General features: G+C 41.7%; 1 protein-coding gene across 3 annotated transcripts in view; it reads left to right on the top strand.

Moving 5' to 3' along the window:
* The window catches only part of MRTFA (myocardin related transcription factor A), a 203811-nt gene that overhangs the window by 131272 nt on the left and 48604 nt on the right, over window positions 1-23935 (top strand). Inside the window, exon 1 of one of the 3 annotated variants that reach the window (XM_052641222.1) lies at window positions 11559-11827. The exons of the other annotated variants lie outside the window; for them this stretch is intronic. Within the exon in view, the coding sequence (XP_052497182.1) occupies window positions 11620-11827 (208 nt within the window). The 5' untranslated portion in view covers window positions 11559-11619. Of the gene's footprint in view, window positions 1-11558; window positions 11828-23935 lie in introns of those variants that run through there. 3 annotated transcript variants of the gene reach the window in all.

The following is a 23935-nucleotide window of genomic DNA, read 5'->3' as shown; positions in this document are numbered from 1 at the left end:
ACTGAACTGAAGCAGGTCACATTTGAGAAGGGACTGTATTTTATGTACAATATTTTATCAGGGAATTAATGTCATAGTGTAGTAAAATTTATATTATGAATAATTTTTTTAGTTTTATAATTAATCGTCTTGACAGTAATGATAAGTACCAAGTATTGACTGCCTCCCTTATAGTAGGCACTTTAAATAGTCATCTCATTTAACTCCAACAGCAGTACTTCATGTTAAGTAAAATTTTGCCTTAGGTTAAACTGGAACCTAGCTAGAAACTAAACTGGAACCTAGCTGATAAGTGCTAGAGCTCAGGGCTGTACCTTCAACTTAAGAACTCCTAACTATTAAAACCATGCAGTCTCTTGATTAGATACAGTGTGAAAGAGCTTGGATAAGACTCATGAATAATTTTTTAAACTTTATTTTAACATAAATACAGACCACCACAGTCTAGACCTTATCACTACCAGGGGCTAATTTGAGTTTGACCTTTTACCACTTGCCTTTGTCTGGGATCTGGCAGCTATGACAACATTGCTAAGGGTTCAGTAATGAGTGAGCGTCTGGTTGAAAGATAGTGGGTTAGATGCTGTGGGTATTTGATAATGTTTACTGAATATGGAGAAGCTCTGTAGTCAGCAAAAACAAGACTGGGAGCTGACTCTGGCTCAGATCATGAACTCCTTATTGCCAAATTCAGACTTAAATTGAAGAAAGTGGGGAAACCACTAGACCATTCAGGTATGACCTAAATCAAATCCCTTATGACTCTACAGTGGAAGTGAGAAATATATTTAAGGGACTAGATTTGATAGACAGAGGGCCTGATGAACTGTGGGCGGAGGTTTGTGACATTGTACAGGAGACAGGGATCAACACCATCCCCAGGAAAAAGAAATGCAAAAAGGCAAAATGGCTGTCTGAGGAGGCCTTACAAATAGCTGTGAAAAGAAGAGAAGCGAAAAGCAAAGAAGAAAAGGAAAGATACACCCATTTGAATGCAGAGTTCCAAAGAATAGCAAGGAGAGATAAGAAAGCCTTCCTCAGTGATCAATGCAAAAAATAGAGGAAAACAATAGAATGGGAAAGACTAGAGATCTCTTCAAGAAAATTAGAGATACCAAGGGAGCATTTCATGCAAAGATGGGCTCATTAAAGGACAGAAATGGTAAGGACCTAACAGAAGCAGAAGACATTAAGAGGTGGCAAGAATACACAGAAGAACTATACAAAAAAGATCTTAACGACCAAGATAATCACGATGGTGTGATCACTCAAACTCACCTAGAGCCAGACATCCTGGAATGTGAAGTCAAGTGGGCCTTAGGAAGCATCACTACGAACAAAACTAGTGGAGGTGATGGAATTCCAGTGGAGCTATTTCAAATCCTGAAAGATGATGCTGTGAAAGTGCTGCACTCAGTATGCCAGCAAATTTGGAAAACTCAGCAGTGGCCACAGGACTGGAAAAGGTCAGTGTTCATTCCAATCCCAAAGAAAGGCAATGCCAAAGAATGCTCAAACTACTGCACAATTGCACTCATCTCACATGCTAGTAAAGTAATGCTCAAAATTCTCCAAGCCAGGCTTTAGCAATACGTGAACCGTGAACTTCCAGATGTTCAAGTGGTTTTCGAAAAGGCAGAGGAACCAGAGATCAAATTGCCAGCATCTGCTGGATCATCGAAAAAGCAAGAGAATTCCAGAAAAACATCTATTTCTGCTTTATTGACTATGCTAATGCCTTTGACTGTGTGGATCACAATAAACTGGAAAATTCTGAAAGAGATGGGAATACCAGACCACCTGACCTGCCTCTTGAGAAATCTGTATGCAGGTCAGGAAGCAATAGTTAGAAGTGGACATGGAACAACAGACTGGTTCCAAATAGGAAAAGGAGTATGTCAAGGCTGTATATTGTTACCCTGCTTATTTAACTTATATGCAGAGTACATCATGAGAAATGCTGGACTGGAGGAAGCACAAGCTGGAATCAAGATTGCCAGGAGAAATATCAATAACCTCAGATACTCAGATGACACCACTGTTACAGCAGAAAGTGAAGAAGAACTAAAGAGCCTCTTGATGAAAGTGAAAGAGGAGAGTGAAAAAGTTGGCTTAAAGTGCAACATTCAGAACACTAAGAACATGGCATCCAGTCCCATCACTTCATGGCAAATAGATGGGGAAACAGTGGAAACAGTGGCTGACTTTATTTTTTTTGTGCTCCAAAATCACTGCAGATGGTGATTGCAGCCATGAAATTAAAAGGCACTTACTCCTTGGAAGGAAAGTTATGACCAACCTAGATAGCATATTAAAAAGCAGAGACGTTACTTTGTCAACAAAGGTCCGTCTAGTCAAGGCTTATGGTTTTTCCAGTGGTCATGTATGGATGTGAGAGTTGGTACTATAAAGAAAGCTGAACGCCAAAGAATTAATGCTTTTGAACTGCAGTGTTGGAGAAGACGTCTGAGAGTCCCTTGGACTGCAAGGAGATCCGACCAGTCCATCCTAAAGGAGATCAGCCCTGGGTGTTCAATGGAAGGACTGATGTTGAAGCTTAAACTCCAATACATTGGCCACCTGATGCAAAGAACTGACTCATTGGAAAAGACCCTGATGCTGGGAAAGATTGAGGGCAGGAGGAGAAGGGGACGACAGAGGATGAGATGGTTGGATGGCATCACTGACTCAATGGACATGGGTTTGGGTAGACCCTGGCAGTTGGTGATGGATAGGGAGGCCTGGTATGCTGCAGTTCATGGGGTCACAAACAGTCGGACACTACTGAGCGACTGAACTGAACTGAGTATCTGTTGGATAGAGCCCTGTTTTATTTTATGGCAAAATAAAATAATCAAGATGCTAATCCTTTTCAACAAAGAGTTCACATTCAGCTCAAGATAGACTTGGTCATTATACTACAAAATAAGAGAAAATATTATGCTTATCCTTATAAGAACGTGCAGCAGGTGGAGTGAGCAGAGCTTTCAGAAGATAATTAAGGAAGGTTTCTTGCAATAAGTAAGTTTTGAGCCATGGTTTTAAGACAATGCACGTGAATAGTTGGCACATCTGAGTTTCCTAGAAGATCGTATAGTCAAGAGTCAACTTCAACTTGGAATATTTCATAATTTTAAAGAGTGTCCCTTATCGCATATCTTGAGATTGTAAATTGAAGATTCTGTTTGATCAAACCCTTTGCTAGGTTCCCACTTAATTAAGTGACTATCTTGCTATGCCTCTCTCTATCATTTTGATTGCTTGAATTTGTGGGTATGAAGTTTGTTATAAGACCTGGATGCAGAAAATAATTTTTAGTTCTCTGTTGCTTTTCATAAAAATGTAAGGTTTAAAGGAAATTTTAATTTTTCTTTGCCATTCACTTAGTTTTACTAATCAGAAGTTACTATTTCCTTTTTTAAGTCTAATTTTAAAAGACCTATTTCTTAATTAGTCATGCGTGTGAATAATGTTATAATATATGTTCCTTTGTTGTTGTTTAGTTGCTAAGTCGAATCTGACTCTTTGGGATCCTGTGGACTGTAGCTCACCATGCTCCTCTGTCCATGGGATTTCTCAGGCAAGAATACAGAAGCGGGTTGCCGTTTCCTTCTCCAGGGAGTCTTTCCAACCCAGGGGTCAAACCTGAATCTGCTTTGTTGGCAGGTGGATTCTTTACCACTGAGCCACCTGAAGCGCATGTCCCTATGCATGCAAACCAAAAAAGTGAAGCCCTCCTGTAAGTATTTAAGAACACTCTTTAGCAAATACATTCTTTTAACAGAAACAACAGGAGAAAGTTACTGTTTTCTGAAAGGCTGTTGTATTGATACATTGGCCTGACTTCTGACCCGATGCAGCATTTATCCTGAAATTATCTGAGAATTTGACACCTAAGAAATTGGAGGAATCTAGGTTATTTTTTTTTAATTACAAAGCAAGTGGTGGTCAATTTTTAATTTTTAAAATTAATTTTTAATTATAGAACAGTATAATAGTTGTTTTCTTAAAATAACAAAGTTGTACAGAGAAGCCCCAATCCAGTTTTGAACTTTCTTAACCATTTATCTTTAAAGCTGTGAAATTAATTGCATGCATCTACGTGCTAAGTCACTTCAGTCGTGTCTGACTCTGAAACCCCATGGACAGTAGCCCGCCAGGCTCCTCTGTCCATGGGATTCTCTAGGCAAGAATACTGGAGTGGGTTGCCGTTTCCTTCTCTAGGGAATCTTCCAGACCCAGGGACTAAACCTGCATCTCTTTTGTCTCCTGCATTGGCAGGGGGGTTCTTTATTAATTAGTTAGTTCAGTTGCTCAGTTGTTTCTGACTCTTTGTGACCCCATGGACTGCAGCACGCCAGGCTTCACTGTCCATCACCAACTTCTGGAGCTTGCTGAAACTCATGCCCGTTGAGTCGGTGATCCCATCCCACTATCTCATCCTCTGTTGTCCCCTTCTCCTCCCGTCTTCAGTCTTTCCCAGCATCAGGGTCTTTTCAAGGAGTCAGTTCTTCCCATCAGGTGGCCAGTGTATTGGAGTTTAAGCTTCAACATCAGTCTTTCCAGTGAATATTCAGGACTTATTTCCTTTAGGATGGACTGAAAGGGACTCTCAAGAGTCTTCTCCAACACCACAGTTCAAAAGCATCAATTCTTTGGCGTTCAGCTTTCTTTATAGTCCAACTCTCACATCCATACATGACTACTGGAAAACCATAGCCTTGACTAGATGGACCTTTGTTGGCAAAGTAATGTCTCTGCTTTTTAATATGCTATCTAGGTTGGTCATAGCTTTTCTTCTAAGGAGCAAGCATCTTTTAATTTCATGGCTGCAGCCACCATCTGCAGTGACTTTGGAGCTCAAGAAAATAACGTCTGTCGCTATTTCCATTGTTTCCCATCTATTTGCCATTGATCTTGCCGTTGATTTTCATTTTCTGAATGTTGAGCTTTAAGCCAGCTTTTCAGTCTCCTCTTTCACTTTCATCAAGAGGCTTTTTAGTTCCTCTTCACTTTCTGCCATAAGGGTGGTGTCATCTGCATATCTGAGGTTATTGATATTTCTCCCGGCAATCTTGATTCCAGCTTGTGTTTCTTCCAATCCAACGTTTCTCATGATGTACTCTGCATATAAGTTAAATAAGCAGGGTGACAATATACAGCCTTGACGTACTCCTTTTCCGATTTGGAACCAGTCTGTTGTTCCATGTCCCGTTCTAATTGTTGCTTCTTGACCTGCATACAGATTCCTCAGGAGGCAAGTAAGATGGTCTGATTTTCCCATCTCTTTAAGAATTTTCCACAGTTTGTTGTGATCCACATAGTCAAAGGCTTTGGTGTAATTAATAAAGCAGAAGTAGATGTTTTTCTGGAATTTGCTTGCTTTTTCTGTGATCCAACAAGATATTGGCAATTTGATTTCTGGTTCCTCTTCCTTTTCTAAATCTAGCTTGAACATCTGGAAGTTCTTGGTTCAGGTACTGTTGGAGCCTGGCTTGGAGAATTTTGAACATTATTCTGCTAGCGTGTGAGATGAGTGCAACTGTGTGGTAGTTTGAGCATTCTTTGGCATCGCTCTTCTTTGGGATTGGAAGGAAAACTGACCTTTTCCAGTCCTGTGGCCATGGCTGAGTTGTCCAGATTTGATGGCATCACTTTAACAGCATCATCATTTAGGATTTGAAATAGCTCAACTGGAATTCCATCACTTTGTTAATTGTTCTTATCTAAATTTAACTGAATCTTTTCAGTGGGTCTCTGCAACCTGAGTTTATTTCTTTTTAAATATCCTAGGAAGTGTTGATACTTTCTTTGCAGTAGAGTCTTGATAAATTTTTTTTTGGTCATTGAATAATATCAGTCTCAGGTTAAGATGTTTGATGGACTCTAGTCTTTTTAAAATTATGAAGCATTGCAAATTGGAATTGACTCTCTGAATATAAGGAGTTCAATATACTCACTATCTTAGGGTTCTTCCTGGTGATCCACTGGTTTAGACTCTGAGCTCACAATGCAGGGGGCATGAATTTGATCCCTAGTCAGGGGACTAAGATCCTGCATGTTACAGGGGGTGGCAATAAATAAATAAATAAACTCAGTATCTTAAAGGGCTAAAGCTTCTTCCAGCTAGCATGTTACAGACACCATGTAGTTCAGTGGCTGCCCTGTGTGTACTGTCCTCAGATTGGGTCTCGTGTGTGTCCGTATCGACTAGAGAATTGATGTCTATGACAGAAAACATGTCACCCTGGTGAGTGAGTGGCCACCGAGCACCCTGAAATCCAGGGAAAATGTCTGGAATTGCAGGAGAATTAACATGCAGTATACTCTTGCTTCAGTGGAGAAAAGTGAAGGGAGATAACTTTGTGCTTGAGGAGTTCTAGCAGCTTTTGACTTTGAAAAATATGAAGAATCAGAGACACATGATAAGAATCAAAGACAATGAAGTAATGAGAAAGAGCCAGCAGAAATGTAGTTTGACATCGGCTAATAGGTTTTCCCGTGGAACTGTGCACGCCAGCTTATAATATGGGCAGCTTGTTTGGCTGGTGGCATCTGGGCTGCTGAGGAAGAGCAGATGGTAGTATGCGATAGGCTAGCAGAGACTCTTGGATTCCTTGCCTCATTGGCTCAGCACCCCACTACCTAAAGGGAAGAACCTGCCTTTGTGGTTTCTTTAGGCTCGTCTTGCTGATACACAGCGCAGCCTGGAGACCTTGAAGCTGAACGGAGCATGGTGGGGATGTCAGCGGTTCCGAAGCTTCTCTAGCTGCTGCCTTCCCTGTGCCCTAATGACAGGAGGAGCCTGGAGGAAACTAGCTGCAGAAAGAGGGTCCTCTGTAGCGTGAGGTGGGCAGAAAGATCCCAGGGTTCCCTGGAAGGGTGACAGTTACCTCCAGAGCACTGTCTGTATAAGGAAGACTGTAAGCCACTAAAGAGAGAAAGAGGCATAAAAGTGCGGTACTCTTTCTGTTTATAAATATAGACTTTTACTTCAGTTTAAAAAAAAAAATGTAAACGGTACTTGAAATTCTTCTGTTTGGGCTGAAGTATCACTGCCTGGTTTCACTGTAGAGGGAAATTTAAGGAGAAAGGTTTAAATAAAATCCTTTTGGCCCTACAGTCTGGGGTCCCAAGGGAAGACAGTTTCTTTTTGTGTTGTACAAAGTCATTTGTAAAAACTAAACATTTTAAAAAAGATAGTTAAAACATTTTTGAGTATGTGATTGTAGGAAGGTTGCAGCCTCTTATTTTTTCCCTTGAGAAGCATGTGTGCCTTTCTCCTCAAGGCGTCATCGCTCAAAGGCACATGCAGTTAGAAAAGTCTTCTGTCTCGGCCTTTCTGCTTCAGAAAGTGGCGCTCGTGGCCCCGGTCAGCCTGCTGCCCAGCAGCGTGCCGACTGCTTATCCGAGCTCTTCGTTGTCTCTATCTTTGCATGACTCAGTGTTAGTCAGAGTCCAAACGAAGGGATCCCAGGGGAGATTGTGACTGGCTCCCTTTTTTGGGTGATAGCTTTCATTTAATTTACTCGGTCATGTAATGTAGGCAGATATTAACAGTTTGAGAAATCCTAAAGGAATGTCAGTTCCAAGCACAACATCTTTGTAAGAAAACAGTTGTGAATTCACTAAAATGTGAATTTAGTTAAACAGATTTTTATACCTTGTTCTCCCTATTTTCTGCTCAGAGTAATTTTGTCTCTTTAATGGGAGATCATGGGCTGCCCTAAAAGTGGAAGACTGAAGTTGAACAACAGTGAAAAGAACCATTTGCTGAACATTTTCTGTGCCTGTGGCATACTGATTGTTGATTGATTGTCTCACTAAATTCACCGTAAAACCATCTGAATTTGGTGATGTAATCCCCATTTTCAGGAGGGATGAAAGCTCAGAGATGTTAAGTGACTTACTCAAAGCCAGACTGGTGGTAGGCGGTAAAAGCCAGAGTTTGAACAAAGATCTGTCTGGTTCCAAGTGCAAAGCTCTCAGCCTCCCGTCACATTGCCGCTATCATGCTTCAGAGGGTAGAGAATCTCAGTAGATCTCGGACAGAAGAAAAAGCAGCCTGGTTCTCTGGCCTGCTTTGGTGGTTCATTTGCTTACTCTCTGTGTCTCCCCTTCTTCCCCGGCACCTAGCATGTGTATATCGCACACTCAATAAATATTTACTGAAAGAACAAGTCTGTACAATTAACCATGGAAAAGGGAAGTGAATGGACATTTTTGTAAAACTTTTGCAACTGTATGCTCTATTTGTAAGTATAGTAAAGTACATCTTAGACTAATATTTATCAGGTTTATTCATGGCACATACAGATATTTGAATAAGAATAAAACATTTACAGTTCTGTATGATTTTCGGAGATTATCAACAGCCTGACCTCTCATTTCCCTCCCCCTAACCATCCTCCCCACTGCAAGTCTTGATTCTCTTTATTTCACACTGCTGTTAGATTGCCCTTTCCTTCTCTCTCTCCTCCATTGCCCAAGAAATTATTGTCACATCTTTGCTTTTGTGCTCCCTTTGATTGCAATTCCTTTCCACATCTTTTTGGTTTGACTTTAAAAACAAAACAAAGCAGAACATTCAGGTCTTGGCTTGCGTGTCTTCTCTGAGTCCTTCCAACCTAATTAGTTCCCCTCTTTATGTTCCTGTCAGAGCACTTGTCGTGCTGATGATTGTAGAACTGGATACACGTCTGTCTGTTTCTTTGAACAGCCTGTATTGTAAGCTCCATGAGGGGAGTGCATAGAATGTTTTTATGTCTGTTTCATGGTGCCTGGTTCCTGGTAGGCAGATAGTAAATATGGAATGAAAAATAAACAAACGGTGTAGCTTGCACAGTTCCACCATACATCTTATAGAACCATTCCATTTTAGAGATGGAGCCTCTCAGCTCTAGCCCCTCCTGTTTAGAGATGAGGATGATGCCCTGCAGTCCTACAACTAAGTAATTAATAATTAGCTGCACAGCTGAAAAACAGAGCTCCCGAGTTCCAGCCCAGTGTCCTTTCTTTCTTTGGATTTGTTTGCTTTTTATAAAGACAGTAGTTGTTTAATGTGGAAAATTTAGAAGATACAGATAAACAAAAGGGAAAAGTAGAAAATAAAAACATCCTATTCCCACCACCATCCAGGTGTGTTTATCTATGTGTTCGTTCTATAACTGTGCGACAACAGCAGCTTGCATTTGCCGAATCTCGTGTTTAGAACGGGCACTGTCATAAGTGCTTTGTAGGTATTTCATCATCTATGATAGCACCCCTATGGGATGAATACTGTTATCCCCATTTTCCAGATGAGGAAATAAGGTGTACAGATGTTATCTCAACGTCATACAGCTGGAAAGTGGTAGAGAGAGACAAGATTTAAACCCAAGCAGTCTAGCTCTAGAGCTTATATTCTTAACTCTTATATTCTTAACTATGATTCCATTCTGCCTCTATGCATATTATTTCATAATCTTTTTTTTTTAACTGAGATCAGTGTATATACAGTAATGGGCATCCTTTCTAGGAGTATAGTTTAGTACATCTTGGTAAAAGGCAAGCAACAACCACAACCAAGAGATAGACTATTGCCATCAAAAATACTCCCAACTTCTGGCAGCCACTGATCTTATTTCTGCCCTTACAGTTTTGCCTTTTCTTGAATTTCATATGAATGTGTGGTCATTTAATGTGTGGCCCTTTGTGTTTGTCTTGTCTCACTTAGCATAGTGCTTTTCAGGTTCATGTATACTGTTGTCTATACTAGTAGTTCAGGGATTTTTAAAAAATCACTGAATAATATTTCATTGTATGGATATACCACAGTTTTTATTCTGTTCACAAGTTAAAGGACATTCGGATTTTTTCCCCCTAGTTTATGGCAATAAAATAAAACTGCTCTGAATATTCATGTACAGCTCTTTATGTGGTCATGTGTCTTCATTTCCCTTTGTTTAAATACTCAGGAATGAGATTACTAGGTTGTATAAGTTTAACTTTCCAAAGTGACATTATCATTTTGCATTCTACCCAGTGTCTGAGAGTCCCGGTTGCTCCCCATCCTAGCCAGCAAATTATTTCATCAGTAGTATTTGTATTCTGATGCGGGCTACAGTCCATGGGGTTGCAAAGAGTCAGACATGATTGAGCAACTTAACACTTTCACTTTTTCATTAGCCAAATAATTCTCTTCGCATAGTCTTGTTGGGAAAAGTTGTTGCTTAAATTAAGGATTTCTGATATTTTTTCTTTTTCATTTCCCATTTTCTTTCCTTTCCATTTTACAAATGTTTATTGATCATCCTGCTATGCAAGGGGGTGGATGAGGATGAGTGAGTCTACTCAGAGCCCTCCAGTTGGTCCCTGGAGTGGAGGCTATGCACGTGATGGTGATGCCGTAGATTATTAAATGATTCTTAGACTTCACCTGTTTTCCTATTGGAACAAAGTGCTCCGTGGAGGTTTTTGCTTCTATGTCTCTACCCTGTATGCCTTGCACAGCTTTCAAGTGCTTATGAACCTTGTGAGGAGAGGAATATAGTGCCACATGGGGCACCAGCTGTGCCGCCAGCCTTTCACCACCACCTGCTTCAGGTGGAAATGCCAGGGAGTATCATGGTGGCAGCTGCTGCTATAATGAGCTGGGTAGGTTTTTCAGCTCGCTCTGTTAGTACAGTCGCCCCATGTGCCTCCTCAGTGACTTGCATGATGGGACTGTGACATCTAAGGAGCAAAATCAAATGGTGAGAGAAATTGAGGCCGACGAGGAAAGAGTGTGGATCTTACCTGTGGATCTCGGATTCGGGGCTGCCACTGTTGTTGCAATGCGCTGTCTCTGACATCAGTCAGCTTCTTAAGAGGCTTTATTTTCTTTCTAAATGAGCAAGTCAAGTATGTCTTGAGCTGTATCTTTTTTTGGAGATTTTTATCAGCAAAATACTTTGCTAAGAAATGTGTCTGTCCACTCATTTCGTTCATTCATTGGGCACCTTTACTAGCTAACCGTTGTTTGTGGTTCCCTTCTTAGTGTTGTGATATGGCTTGTTTCAAAGTAAATTCTTTCTGAGTTTTTCTCTTAGTATCTTCCCCTCCTCCCAATTTGATATCTTTCATCTATAAACATTTTAAAAGCAAATGTCAAGTGAAATAAAGTAGTATTATAGCTCCTTGTTCCACTTTGGTGCCAACTTTGCACAAGAAAGGAGGGAGGTGGAGGAGAGAAGAGAGAACTCGGTCATGTGATGCTGCTTGTCTGGCAGAAGCGTTTTGGTTCTGAGCAGAGAAACCAACTGTTTACTATTTTGGGTGAATGAGGTTGGTTGGTTGCTACGAGCATTTTCTCTCAGGGAACCCTCCTGTCTTCCAGCTCTACACGTCGAAATCATCCCAGTGCTGCTTTTTGGCATTTGGGCAGAGGAGGGAGGTGCCTGTGTCGAGGCCCAGTGCTGACAGGAAGAAATGTTTTCCAGGAGACTTACTGATTCTGACCTTCTGCTGTCACTGCCTTTAATGCCACACTCCCTAAGTAAACTTGGGATCTGGCTGTTCTTGCAGCCCCGAGGGCTGCAGAAATGAAGTACCCACTTTAACTAAAAGAGCCATGCTAATCAGATCTACTGCACAAAATAAATGGACTCTTTAAAGAGCGAGGGCAGGAGGATGAGCTTGCTGCAACACTGGCCTTTGGAGTCTCACCTCTCCCGCAGCGTGCTGGAGGAGAGGGCCAGGATCTATCAGCCCACCTGCAGGATCCTGCCGCTCCCATGGATTGTCCTGAAGCCTGGGAAGGACAGCCGCTCAGCCATGTGCCTGGCGCCTTATCACAGTTTACGGGAAGGTTGGCGTATTTGTCCCTTGGGGATTTGCATGTATTTTTCGTCTTCTCCTCTGTTTACTGCCGTCTTTTTTATCCCTCCCTGTTTCTCTATAGCCATGTACACTTTGACTGTGGATGGTTTATTCTTTGGATGGTTTTTATTGAAGCTTATTGAGCACTTAGCAGATAGACAACTGAGCAGGCCCTGTAGGGTGTTTCATGACCTGATGGGACAGTGTTTAGGATGTTTCACTTTATTACTCCTTTCCTTCCACCCGTGCAGAGCTCATGTATCAAATTGAGATTATGGAAGAAGGAAGAAAAGTCTTTTCTTTAGTAAGGTGGGATTCTTCCCATGTATGTAGATCAAACACAGTGTTTTTATTAGGAAAACATACACTGGCCATGAGTACTATACTAATCAATAGGAGCTGTTGATGATGACTTCAGTTTTTCTGTTAAGTACTGAAAGCAGATAGATAACCTCTAAGAGTTTGTAACACTAAGACACCATAATTTAAAATAACACTTGAAAGGTTTTTATTTATATTGCATGTTAGTTGGTTAGGGTGAACAGTTTGAACTAGGCTTACAGTCTTTTTAGTAATTGCAGAATTAGAATCATATCCAAGTCTATGGAAGATACCAGGAAACTATTTATAAGGGAACACCCATAAGGAGTTTTCCTTGAGACCATCTCTTAGAGTTCTGGGGGGAAAAAATACTGAAACTGCTGAAAAAAAATCTTTCAGAGGGTTTCTGGGTTATGAAAAATAGGAGGATACAGATTTGATCCAAATTCTATCAAACGTGGATGGAAAAGAATTATTAACATTTACCCTCTCCTAGCTTGGAAATCTTATATTATCCATTATCAGAATTTAAATACAATCTCTAGTATTGGTCACATAAATTCTGCTTCTCTAAAAACTTGGATATAACGTTTGAATTTTTGAGATTTCTTTGGGACTTTACCAACATTTGACAGGATGAGCATGTGGCATCACAATGAATGAGTTCATTGAAGAGGACATGAGTGTTCATTGGTGCCCGGTTTGCAAAGAGAATACTTTAAAAAACTGGTTGAGAGGCAGTTGATTTCTCTTTGAATATCTAGATGTGTTCTGGACTAATGTCGAGGGAACACCATGGCAACATTAGTGGGAAGACTGAGAGGCAGAGACGATATGACTCAGGACTTAAGACTTTGTGCTGCTGTGCTGACTTTTTATATTCCAGGGGACTGTGGCGTTTTAGATGCCCAGTCTGATCATTAAGAACATCTTTAAATGCAGGAGTATATAGGAAATAGAAATACAGAGTTCTTTTCATAAGTAGGGTCAGAATGGTAGTTTTAGACAACTGTCCTAAGCAATTGACTTTATGTTTTTCTGGCTTTAAACCACATTTAAGACCTCCCTGCCTTGGGGGGCCTTATATGGTTTCTGTGATTGTACACATGTGGTAGACTTAGCCTATTCTCCTTTTTCCTCCAAAATGCTCAGCAAAGTGCATTTGTACACGTGTGTATTTGTGTTCAGTTGTGTCTGATTCATTGAGAACCCATGAACTGTGGCACACCAGGCCTCTCTGTCCATGGAATTTTCCAGGCAAGAATGAATACTGGAGTGGGTTGCCATTTTATACTCCAGCGATCTTCATCGGACCTGTATCTCCTGCATCGGTAGGCAGACTCTATACCACTGAGCCACCTGGGAAGCCCAGGATTTATTCATAGAAGGTGGCTGATGTGCGTTAGCTGAGGCTGTTAAGGTTATTGTGCACTAGAGGGCAGTATCATGCCCATAAGCAAAATGCAGTGTTTGTCCCAAAGTGATAGATTTTGAGCACTCTGTCCTAATTCAGTTTTATTCAATCTCATATTAATAATTATAGCCTTCAGAAGGAACTCACACCTTTTAACTGTCAGTGATATTAACCTTTTCATATAATTGTCTTGAATTAGATTCAAAATATGATGTCCGGAAGATCCCCTGGAGAAGGAAATGGCAACCCACTCCAGTATTCTTGCCTGGGAAATCCCATGAACTGAGGAGCCTGGCGGGCTATCGTCCATGGGGTCACAGAAGAGTCGGATGTGACTTCGTGACTAAACAACAGCAACAGTGATGCTGGAGCAGGAGACTGGTGCGATTCTTACTGGAAAGAAACGTAGTACAGCTAAGAAACAGCTGGCCAAGGCATTAGGTGTCAGAGATTACTTCCTTGAGGGCAGAAGCCTCTTTATGGTAGACAGCTAGAGCTCGACCCTGAGCCAGTAGTCAAGAACCTCAGGTTCTTGGTTTGATCTTGCCAGTGAGGAGCTTGGCTAAATGACTCTAAGCTTGGCAGACCAGTTTCTTTCATTGTGTACTGAGTATAATATCGGCTCTCCCAACTGATAAGATTGTATGTGTGAAAGTAGCTTTGTAAAGTATTATATAAACGTATTGGGTTATTTTCCTTCTTAATTCCTACCTTTTACCAAGACATGTACATAGTGAGTGTTGATTATATTTATGACGTTAATTTTTTACATTTTATGTGAAGCATTTACTCTGTTAAAGGTGGCTGAGAGAGATATTGATGCAATTACTCCCACCTAGAATGCACACACTGAGAAGTGATTATTGTCACAATAGTTTGGTTAAAATATATCCTGTCTTGTGATGTTATGCAGCTTTAAAATTGGGCTTCCCGGGTGGCTCAGCTATAAAGAATCCACCTGCCAATGCAGGAGACATAAGTTCAATCCCTGGCTGAGGAAGATCCCCTGGAGAAAAAAAAATAGCAACCCATTCTGGTATTCTTGTCTGGGAAATCCCATGAATAGAGGAGCCTGGCAGGCTCCAATCCATGGGGTCACAAGAGTCAGACAGGACTTAGCAACTAAACAGTAGCAACCACAAGCCTTAAAATTAATTATATGTGATGTATGTGTGTGTAAACTTATGTATACATATAGTTTAGATTCTTTCTCAGTCTCCTCTGCAATGGATTTATCTTTGTGTATCTTCTACCCTTCTTAATACTTAAAATATTCAGAATGAGTCAACTATTCTGAGTTTTTTTTTTAAAAGAAAACTCTTTATAGAAAACCAGGTTTTGGAAATATGTATTAGGATATGTTCTTACAAGGTTTATGGGTTAGAAAAGGAGCAGTCGATTCTTGAAGGAGGATAGGGTAGTGGTTGCTTTTTGCTGAGAACAGCCATCAGCCTGGAGCCTTCTCCAGTAAATCATTAATTAGCTGCATCAAATAAAATGTTCAGCTGAAGTTCACGCAATCTCACAGTTACTAAACACTCTTGCCAAAGAGAGTTGCAGTCCTAATATCTGCAATCGAATCACTTCCTGTTCAGGCTTGCAGGTGGGGGAAGCTGTCTGAAACGGCAGTCCTGTAAGATTAGTTATAAAGAGCATGCCTTGGTGAGAGCGGCCTTGGTGATATAAAGCAACAGTCTAGCAAGTGGGGGGCTGGAGAGGCTACCCCAGGATCCCAGGGCTAACCAGAATTTGAGGTATAGATCAGGATATGCAAGCCCACTCCTGTGGGGCCACCTAATGAAAGCTCTTCTGGGGCATTCAGATATGTGCTGAGCACACTCGGGCACAGGGCCAGGCAGATGGCACATTCCTGCACCGACCTTCGGAGGCCTGCCAGGCTCCAAAGCTAGCGTTGGAGGCGTGGCTCTGCTCTGGAAGTGGACAGCCTGAGGGCCTGCATTTCATCCAGTGTCTGGTCCTCCCCGGGACTTGGTTGGACTTGGTTTGGTCTCCGAGTCTACCTAGGGCTTGGCACATACACTCATTCCCTTGCCCCTGCTCCATCGTGGAGCTGATTCTCATTGTCTGCACAGCCCCAGAACTGCCTCACATCCTCTAGTGATTCCTCCAGACTGGGGGTGACCCAGGTTAGCCTTTGTGATGCTGCAGCTCCCCCAGCCCTCCCCCAGCCTGTCCTCATTGACCCGTATTTTTAGGTTTGACTAAACTTTCCATCGAGAATAGGTGGGGCTCAAGTGAGGCTGCAGTCACCCGTCCCTTTATTTTGCTTTGGTGCATCCCTTGGACTGTGTAAAGGAAATTCGGGTGTGATACACAACTTGGGCTTCACCTTACCCCCTCCCCCCGCCCTTTTCCTGTTGCCCTTTTGATTTGTTTTAATCTGATACTGAGCCTCTCCTCCCCCCAGTCACTCACCAGTGGAGTCTCCGAAGCTATTTCTGTCGGTTTAATGATCCCCAGCTGTTGCTGTAGTTCTGGTTGCTTTCATGCCCCAGGGAGGCAGAAGAGCCAGAGACAGAGGGGTCTTGCTTGTGTATCACACAGTGTGTCAAACATGTCAAATGCACTTTTCTGAAACAGCTACAAGGAGACTTCTTAGGGAGGGGTGTTATTAATACTGGGATGATTTGAAAGTGCAGGAGGAAGGAAGCTATAAGCTGGTATCCGGGATAATTTAAAAACAAGCTTTCTGCTAAAAGGCGTGGCACCCTCTGCATCACTCAGAATCACACTGGAAGGTGCGGTGTGTGCTCACTGGGTGATCGGTTGGCCACTTTGCATTCTACTTCCATTTTAGCTTTGGAGCTGCACTGTCCCCTCTGATCCATGGTGTATCTTGAAGAGCCAAACTTCTAAATTAAAAGGAAGTTTCTGGGATGGGAAAACAGAGAGAAATCATTCCTGAAGTGGTCAGAAGGCATTGATTTCAGTTCTGCTTTAACTTAATGCAGGTTTGTTTCGTAAAATTCTGTGTAAAACCTGCAGTAATGAAACGCTCCACTTGCAAACCTGGCCACAGAAGCTTCAGGAAATAGAGTTACAGTTCTCCTAACAACCTGACCGCCCTTAGAGTTGCTTACACACTTACTTCTGTGATGTCTTTACTAAGTAAACCTGGGGGGATGGGGCATGGGAAAACCCTACAGTAGATAGATGGGCTACTGGATTTTAATAGACTGGCTTTTCTGATCTTGAGAATTTTAACTCTTCCAACAGTTTTACCTGATAGAGTTGTAGCTTTCACACCTCGTATACTACGTGAAATTTAATTTTATGGATCTCGTTCTTCTGCAGAGAAGAATTTTGCTGGTGTTGTTCAGTCGCCCAGTTGTGTCCTTCTCTTTGTGACCCCAGGGACTGCAGCACGCCATGAGGGGCCTACCTGCCCCTCAGTTCAGTTCAGTTCAGTCGCTCAGTCGTGTCTGACTCTTTGCATCTCCCAAAGTTTGCCCAGCTCCATGTCCATTGCATCACTGACGCCATCCAGCCATCTCATCCTCTAACACCCTCTTCTTCTGCCCTCAGTCTTTCCCACATCAGGGACTTTTCCAGTGAGTTGGGTATTTGCATCAGGTGACCAAGTACTTGAGCTTCAGCTTTAGCGTCAGTCCTTCCAGTGAGTATCCAGGGTTGATTTCCCTTAAGATTGATGGCCACCTTTATCTCAGTCATGATTATCCTACCATGTTGTGTGTTTTCAAATCCATATTATAAAGATACAGAAGGAATAAATGCTCTAATATAGTTTCAAGGGAAAACTTTTTGGGCTCACTTCTGGCTTGCTGTGGAAGAACTACCCTGTTGCAAGTTTTGAATCTGTTCACCCGTCACCTGCCCACAGCAAAGTTGGGTGCAGAATGTCAGCACCAGTTATACAGGGCACGCATGCTCAGTCACTTCAGTCACGTCCAGCTCTTTGTGACCCCATGGACTGTAGCCCGCCAGGCTCCTCTGTCCATGGGATTCTCCAGGCAAGACTACTGGAGTAGGTTGCCACGCCCTCCTCCTCCAGGGGGAATCTTCCCGACCCAGGGATCGAACCCACGTCTCCTGCACTATAGGCAGGTTCCTTACCACTGAGCCAGCTGGGAAGCCCCCACCAGTTATACGGCAGGGAAATAGCAAGTGAGATTTGAAGCGGCCCATATTTTCTGTGTGAACGTGCAGAACTGACGTGACAGGAAAAGTGCTGCTCCTGGTGCCTTTAATGCTGGAAGGGCTTGTTCAGATGGCCCTGCCAGTCGAAAGGAAGCACATTCCCAGTTTATCTCCATCCTTTCAGAAGGGTGGCGCAAGTACACGTTATTCCCAGGTCTTCCGTGATGGGTTGTTTGAGCACTCTCCTCCAGCAAGAGACTGAAGACATTGAAGTGGCTGGCAGTTTGCAATCTGTCTGCCGCAGTTAGAAAAGATCACTTCAGGAGTGTGATGAGCAACTAACCAAAATGAAATGGTGAGCCTCAGGTTTTTGAGGACATGGGAGTTTAATTTATTTGCTTCTGCTGCTGCTAAGTCACTTCAGTCGTGTCCGACTCTGTGTGACCCCATAGATGGCTGCATATGAGGCTCCCTGTCCCTGGGATTCCCCAGGCAAGAACACTGGAGTGGGTTGCCATTTCCTTCTCCAATGCATGCAAGTGAAAAGTGAAAGTGAAGTCGCTCAGTCGTGTCCGACCCTCAGCGACCCCATGGACTGCAGCTTACCAGGCTCCTCCGCCCATAGGATTTTCCAGGCAAGAGTACTGGAGTGGGGTGCCATTGCCTTCTCCGATTTATTTGCTTACTTATGTGTAATTATTAGTATTTTTGCCATGACTCTGGCATTAAATATGATGTAATAGAAAAGGCACAGACTTTGGGATCAGACCAACTTGTGTTTGAACTCTGGCTCTACCTCTTACTAGCTGTGCAAACAGTAATTAACCTCTTTGAACCTCCTCCTCTTCATCTATAAAATAGAGGCAGTACATACCTTGAGTAGCTGCCGAGATTGAATGAGTCCCTGTAGTAGGGTGTCCAGCTCAGTGACTGCATAGTAAAGTTCAGCGTGTTCAACTCATCTCTTAAGTCTCAGTTTCTTTCTCAAGACAAGTCTTTTCTAACTCTGGTGCCTTTGCATTCGCTATTTTTGTTGCCTGGAATACTCTTGTCTCCAGATCTTTTCATGGTTTCTCATATTATCTAGATTTCTGCATCTGTCTCCTCAGAAGGGCCTTGCCTGTGAACTCAGTATAAAATGACCACCCAACCTCTCTCTCCTTCCTCTTATTCTACTGTATTTTTCTTCATATAATGTACCACCGTAAGTTATCTAACTTATTTACTATGTTTTCCACAGTAGAACATATACTGTGTGAGGGTAGGGATGCTGTCTGTCCCTATTACTGCTATATTACCTGACACGATGCCTAGTGTATCGTAGGTTCATGATAAAAATATTAGTTTGATCAATGAATGAGTGAGTGAATCAACCCAGAACCTCCCTAGTACCAGGAAAGAGCCCCTGGCAGGTTGCAGAGAGGTAATTGTACCAGGAAGCAGGTGCTCTCTGCCTGTTCAGCATGGATGTTCTTGCATCTGAGCTCCAAGTGGAAAGTGGGCCTGTGGAGTTCTCTGGGATCCTACCAGACTGCCTCCCACCTCTGGGAGGAGCCCCTTTGAATGACCTTTACAGGTGACCACTGTTGTCTATAGTCCCTGTTACTGTTGGAATTTGAATAGAGGGAGCCTCTTCAATTCTGGAGTTCTGAAATGCCATGTGCCACTAGCTGACATCACCTGGACTTTCCCCTGGTTCATAAGAATATAGATCATTTTTTTCCAGTCACATCATTCAGATAACACTATTAATACAGTGTCATTTTTAAAAGTGTGGAACTGATGTGTTTTGTGGAAGAAGAGAAGCACAATATATAATAGTGGTTACGAGCTCAGGTTGTCGATTGAGATGGAGCTGGGTTCCAGTTTCTGCTCTCTACCCTTTACCTACCCTCTGACCTTGGGTAATTGCTTAATTTCCCTAAGGTTTAATCTCCTCATCTACAAATAGTATAATTATACCATCTTCCGCATAGCTTTGTTTCAGGAATTAAATAAGATGATGCATGCGTGTTTTCACCATTTTGTAAGTATTATTACACAGTACAGAGCCCTTTTATTTTTCATACTTCAGTAGTTCAAGTTAAATTTTCACAAGCTTATCTTTTGTAAATTACCAGATTTACCAACCCAGGAGAATACCTCATCACTGCCTGTCTCTCTGCTGGTATTCAGATTAAATAGAAGATATTTATCTTTTTTTGATAATATTATTTCTGATTTCTAAAGCAGATTATTTGAGAGGTAATTTAACTCATTTACACATTGTTTAGAGAGATGAGAGAGACATTTGTGGGATTTTGAAAGGGTTGAATGAGCATACCAATAAAATAGTGACTTTGGTATGTGTAATTTTTAGAGAATTAGGTATTCCTGTCTTCAAGTCTTCAATGTTACATTATTGTTTATTGTGTTTGTTTATGCCACAAATCATTTTATAATTTGAATTTATTAGACTGTTACTTGTTACAACTAATCATTTATAGAAATTAGTAACTTCTTTCTGTCCAACACATGGGAGCACTTCAGTTTGAAAAACCTGACTCTGGATATGTTTTCATAATTGATTCGTACATCTTTCTGAAAGGAGAGTCAAAGTAATAGGTTTCCAAAGTAAACTTCTTGTTTTGGAATGATTTTTGCACTTACAAAAAGGTTGCACAGATAGAATAGGGAGCTCTCGTATACCATTCACTGGCTGCCCCAGATGTCAGCGTCTTGCATACCTGTGGTACATTTGTCAAAACTAAGATTAACACTGGTTACACTGCTAAGTAAACTCCACGCTTTATTTAGATCTCATTTGTTTTCCCACTCGTCTCCTTTTTCTGTTCCAAGATCCAGGCTAGGATACCGCAGTGCATTTGGCCATATGATTTTTAGATGGTGGATCAGTAGGATCTCAGAGAGAATCAACTTTTCCTTCTCTTGCCTCTACTTCCTCCTTTTTGTCTTTACTCTGGATCTGACTTTTAGCGGGTCCTTCTTTCTCTGGCAACAAATAAAGGGACCCTTCTGGTTCCGTTAACCACTGTTTTGGTACTGACAGCTCAGAATTTCAGGCGCGTGCTTTGAACACTTACTGTACATTTAATTTTATTAATGAATGAATGCTGATTCTTCTGCCTTTCTCTGTCTCTCACTCTTTATGCATACCAGGTCGTCTGGAGTCTGAGAACAGAGCGTGCTTCTTCACTCACTGCGTGTCCCAGAACTGCCTTCCAGAAGCCTTCCAGAAGGAAGCAGTTCTCCCCTCCTCTTCCCTCTCCCCCTTCCCCCTGCCCCACACAACTTGGGGTGATTTTAAACAAGGAGGTTTTTATATAAGGCCCTTTTACTCTGCAAAGTAGAGCTTCTCTCTGGGGGTATGGTACCAGGTTACACTTCTAGCAGTTCTTGCTCCTGTCCAAGAGAAAAGCTATCTGATGTAAAGACCTCTAGTGAGACATTTATAGTCTGTGATACAGTTTTACAAAGAACTTTTCACATACATGAGATTTTTTTGGAACTTCAAAGGGCAGGAGTTATTTTACCGAATTGTAATACAGGGAGAAAAATTGAGTCTAAAAGAAATCAAGTGACTTGATTAGGTAGCAGCAGAGCCAGGACTGGAACCCCTGCCTTCCCATTCTTCCATGTTTTGGGTACCCTTAAAGGTTAGTACTCTTTAAAATACTATTGTTTACATTAAAAGCACAGGCCAGATACACATTTTTAGTGCCATGTACACCATACTAGGCTTCCCTGGTGGTGCAGATGGTAAAGCATCTGCCTGCAATGTGGGAGACCTGGGTTCGATCCTTGGGTCAGGAAGATCCTCTGGAGAAGGAAATGACAACCCACTCCAGTACCCTTGCCTGGAAAATCCCATGGTCGGAGGAGCCTTGTATGCCACAGTCCATGGGGTCGCAAAGAGTCAGACACGACTGAGCGACTTCACTCACACTGTGCTAACTGTTCAGGCTGGTATTCCAAGTTGAATGAAGAAAATCATGAAATGGTCTAGAAAGCTTGAAAAATTCTGTATAAGGAGCAGGAGGAGAAAACGTTGCAGGGATACTGTAGGACGGGGCAGAAATTGAGAGACAGGACGCAGAGAGGCAGGGGGGAGCAGTGGGCCGCAGAGGCCCCCCCCTGTCCTTTCCATCTCTGTAGCATCTTCAGGAAGGACTTAGGAGAGACTGCAGTAAATAGGGGCCCACAGGAATGGTACTTTTGGGAATGGTATGAGAAAATTACTTGAAACATCAGTCCAGGCTAATCATGAGGATGAAATATTCATAAGGCCCGAATAGGTTTGCTTGTCCTACCCCACGCAGAAAGGCTCTAGCTGCTCTTTCTCTCTGACTTCCAGGCTAGGGTAGCATCACCTTTGTACTTCCGTAGCCCCTACAAATACATAACTATTTGAGTTTTTAAGAAACCAGCACTTCCCTTTTTTATTATTTATGCTCATGTGTATCACACATGAGACCAAGTGACTTGGAATTTGTCAGGGGCCCCGGTAGTAGGGCATGTGTACTAGCTAAAGTTGCATTTTCCGGTGAGTTAAGTGAAAATCTATATTACAGACATCAATATCTTTCTCATTGCATCGTAATTATTCACTTTTGAGTCCATTTTTTCCCCATTAGACTTAAGATTCCTTGAGCATGAGAACCATGTCTGTATTTCTAGCACCCAGCCCTAGCTTTGAGAGTACAAAAAACTGTTTGAACGCATGAATTGAATTGGGGACCCATCAAACCACTTGGTTGGGATGTGGTATCTGAGTAATATTTTCTTTGAAAATACTCTTCAGTCTTATACGCACCTATTTGATGGTTATTGCCCTCAAACAGCCACTGAAGGCAGAGACTCTGTCTAGTGGCTACTTTATCCCCCGAGCAAGCTCAGTGTCTGGCACAGGCAGTAGGTCCTCAGATTTCTTGAGTGAACGCCAAGGAAAGTTTTGACAAGGAGCTGAAGAATAACTGAATAAGGCATGAATATGAAGTACACAGGCATGCCCACCAACTAGTGTGTGAGCTCTCAAGCACTTAAGTAGATACATATAAAGTGAATAAATGAAACTGTCTTAACTTATTTTAAGACAGCTTACCCTGAGGTCTCCGTTTCTCACGGAGTGTTAGTATCTTAGAAAATTGACTGTCACAGTGAAGAGGAGAGGTGAAACATTAGTTATCATGAATATTAAAGAAGTAATCATGGATTCCAGAGTCTGAATCCTTCATTCTTTATTCTTTCTTATGAAATGTTAACCACAACTTGTACTTATGTATGTGCAGTTTGATGTCTTGTTTCCCACTGGACTGAAAGCTTTATGTGAGCAGAGACCATAGTTGTCTCCAGCCTACTAACACAGACCCTAACATATTTATTTAGTAAATATGTTAGATAAGTGGATGAGAGAGTGCATGGAGAACTCTTTGCTCATCCTCACCCCCAGTCACTCTTTTGGAGGTGATGCTGTAAAGTATCCCAGGCAGCAGAAATGAGGAATAAATACCCTCCTCTGGGGGTACCTTCACTTACTTTTAAAAATAATTTAAAAATTGAGATGTAATTGACATAAACACCTTCACCTACCTTTATTCATATATTCTAATCATGAAACGAATGAGCATACAGAGAATAGTCTTTGGTTTTCAGTGATGGGTGATGTGGTTTTACTATTTGGGTGATTTTGCAATTTATAGAATAAACTGAAGTATAAAAATATACCAATGGAAAAAAAAATACACCAATGGGGGACACATGTACACCCATGGCTGATTCATGTGAATGTATGGTAAAAACCACTACAATATTGTAAAGTAATTAGCCTCCAATTAAATAATTTACAAAAACAAAAAATAGACCAATAGCATCGGTGTAATTCACTGCTGCAGAGATGAATTTGCTAATTATGAGCATGCTAAGCTTGCTCATAAAACCCACATTGTTCCTTCTCTCATCTTCCCAGTAAACCACATTCTCCAGTTTGAAGCTAGGGGTGGTGTTATCTATTGCTGAACTGAATTGTATTTGTTTATTTCTTCTGGGATTGATATTTGAAAGTTAATGAGGAGAAAAAAATATACCAATTATTATGAAATCAGACTTTGGGAATTTATAGAAGGAACAGAATTTGGAGTAAGAATATATACTATCTAAAATTAGTTTTAACAATATTTATAAATAAGTGCGCTAGGCTGTGTTTAGAATAGAACTTAGGAGATATTACATCATATCAAGTGCATT

Source organism: Budorcas taxicolor, chromosome 5, assembly GCF_023091745.1.
Source record: "Budorcas taxicolor isolate Tak-1 chromosome 5, Takin1.1, whole genome shotgun sequence".
In the NCBI taxonomy this organism is placed as follows: domain Eukaryota; kingdom Metazoa; phylum Chordata; class Mammalia; order Artiodactyla; family Bovidae; genus Budorcas; species Budorcas taxicolor.
This window is presented reverse-complemented; position numbering and strand designations above follow the sequence as displayed.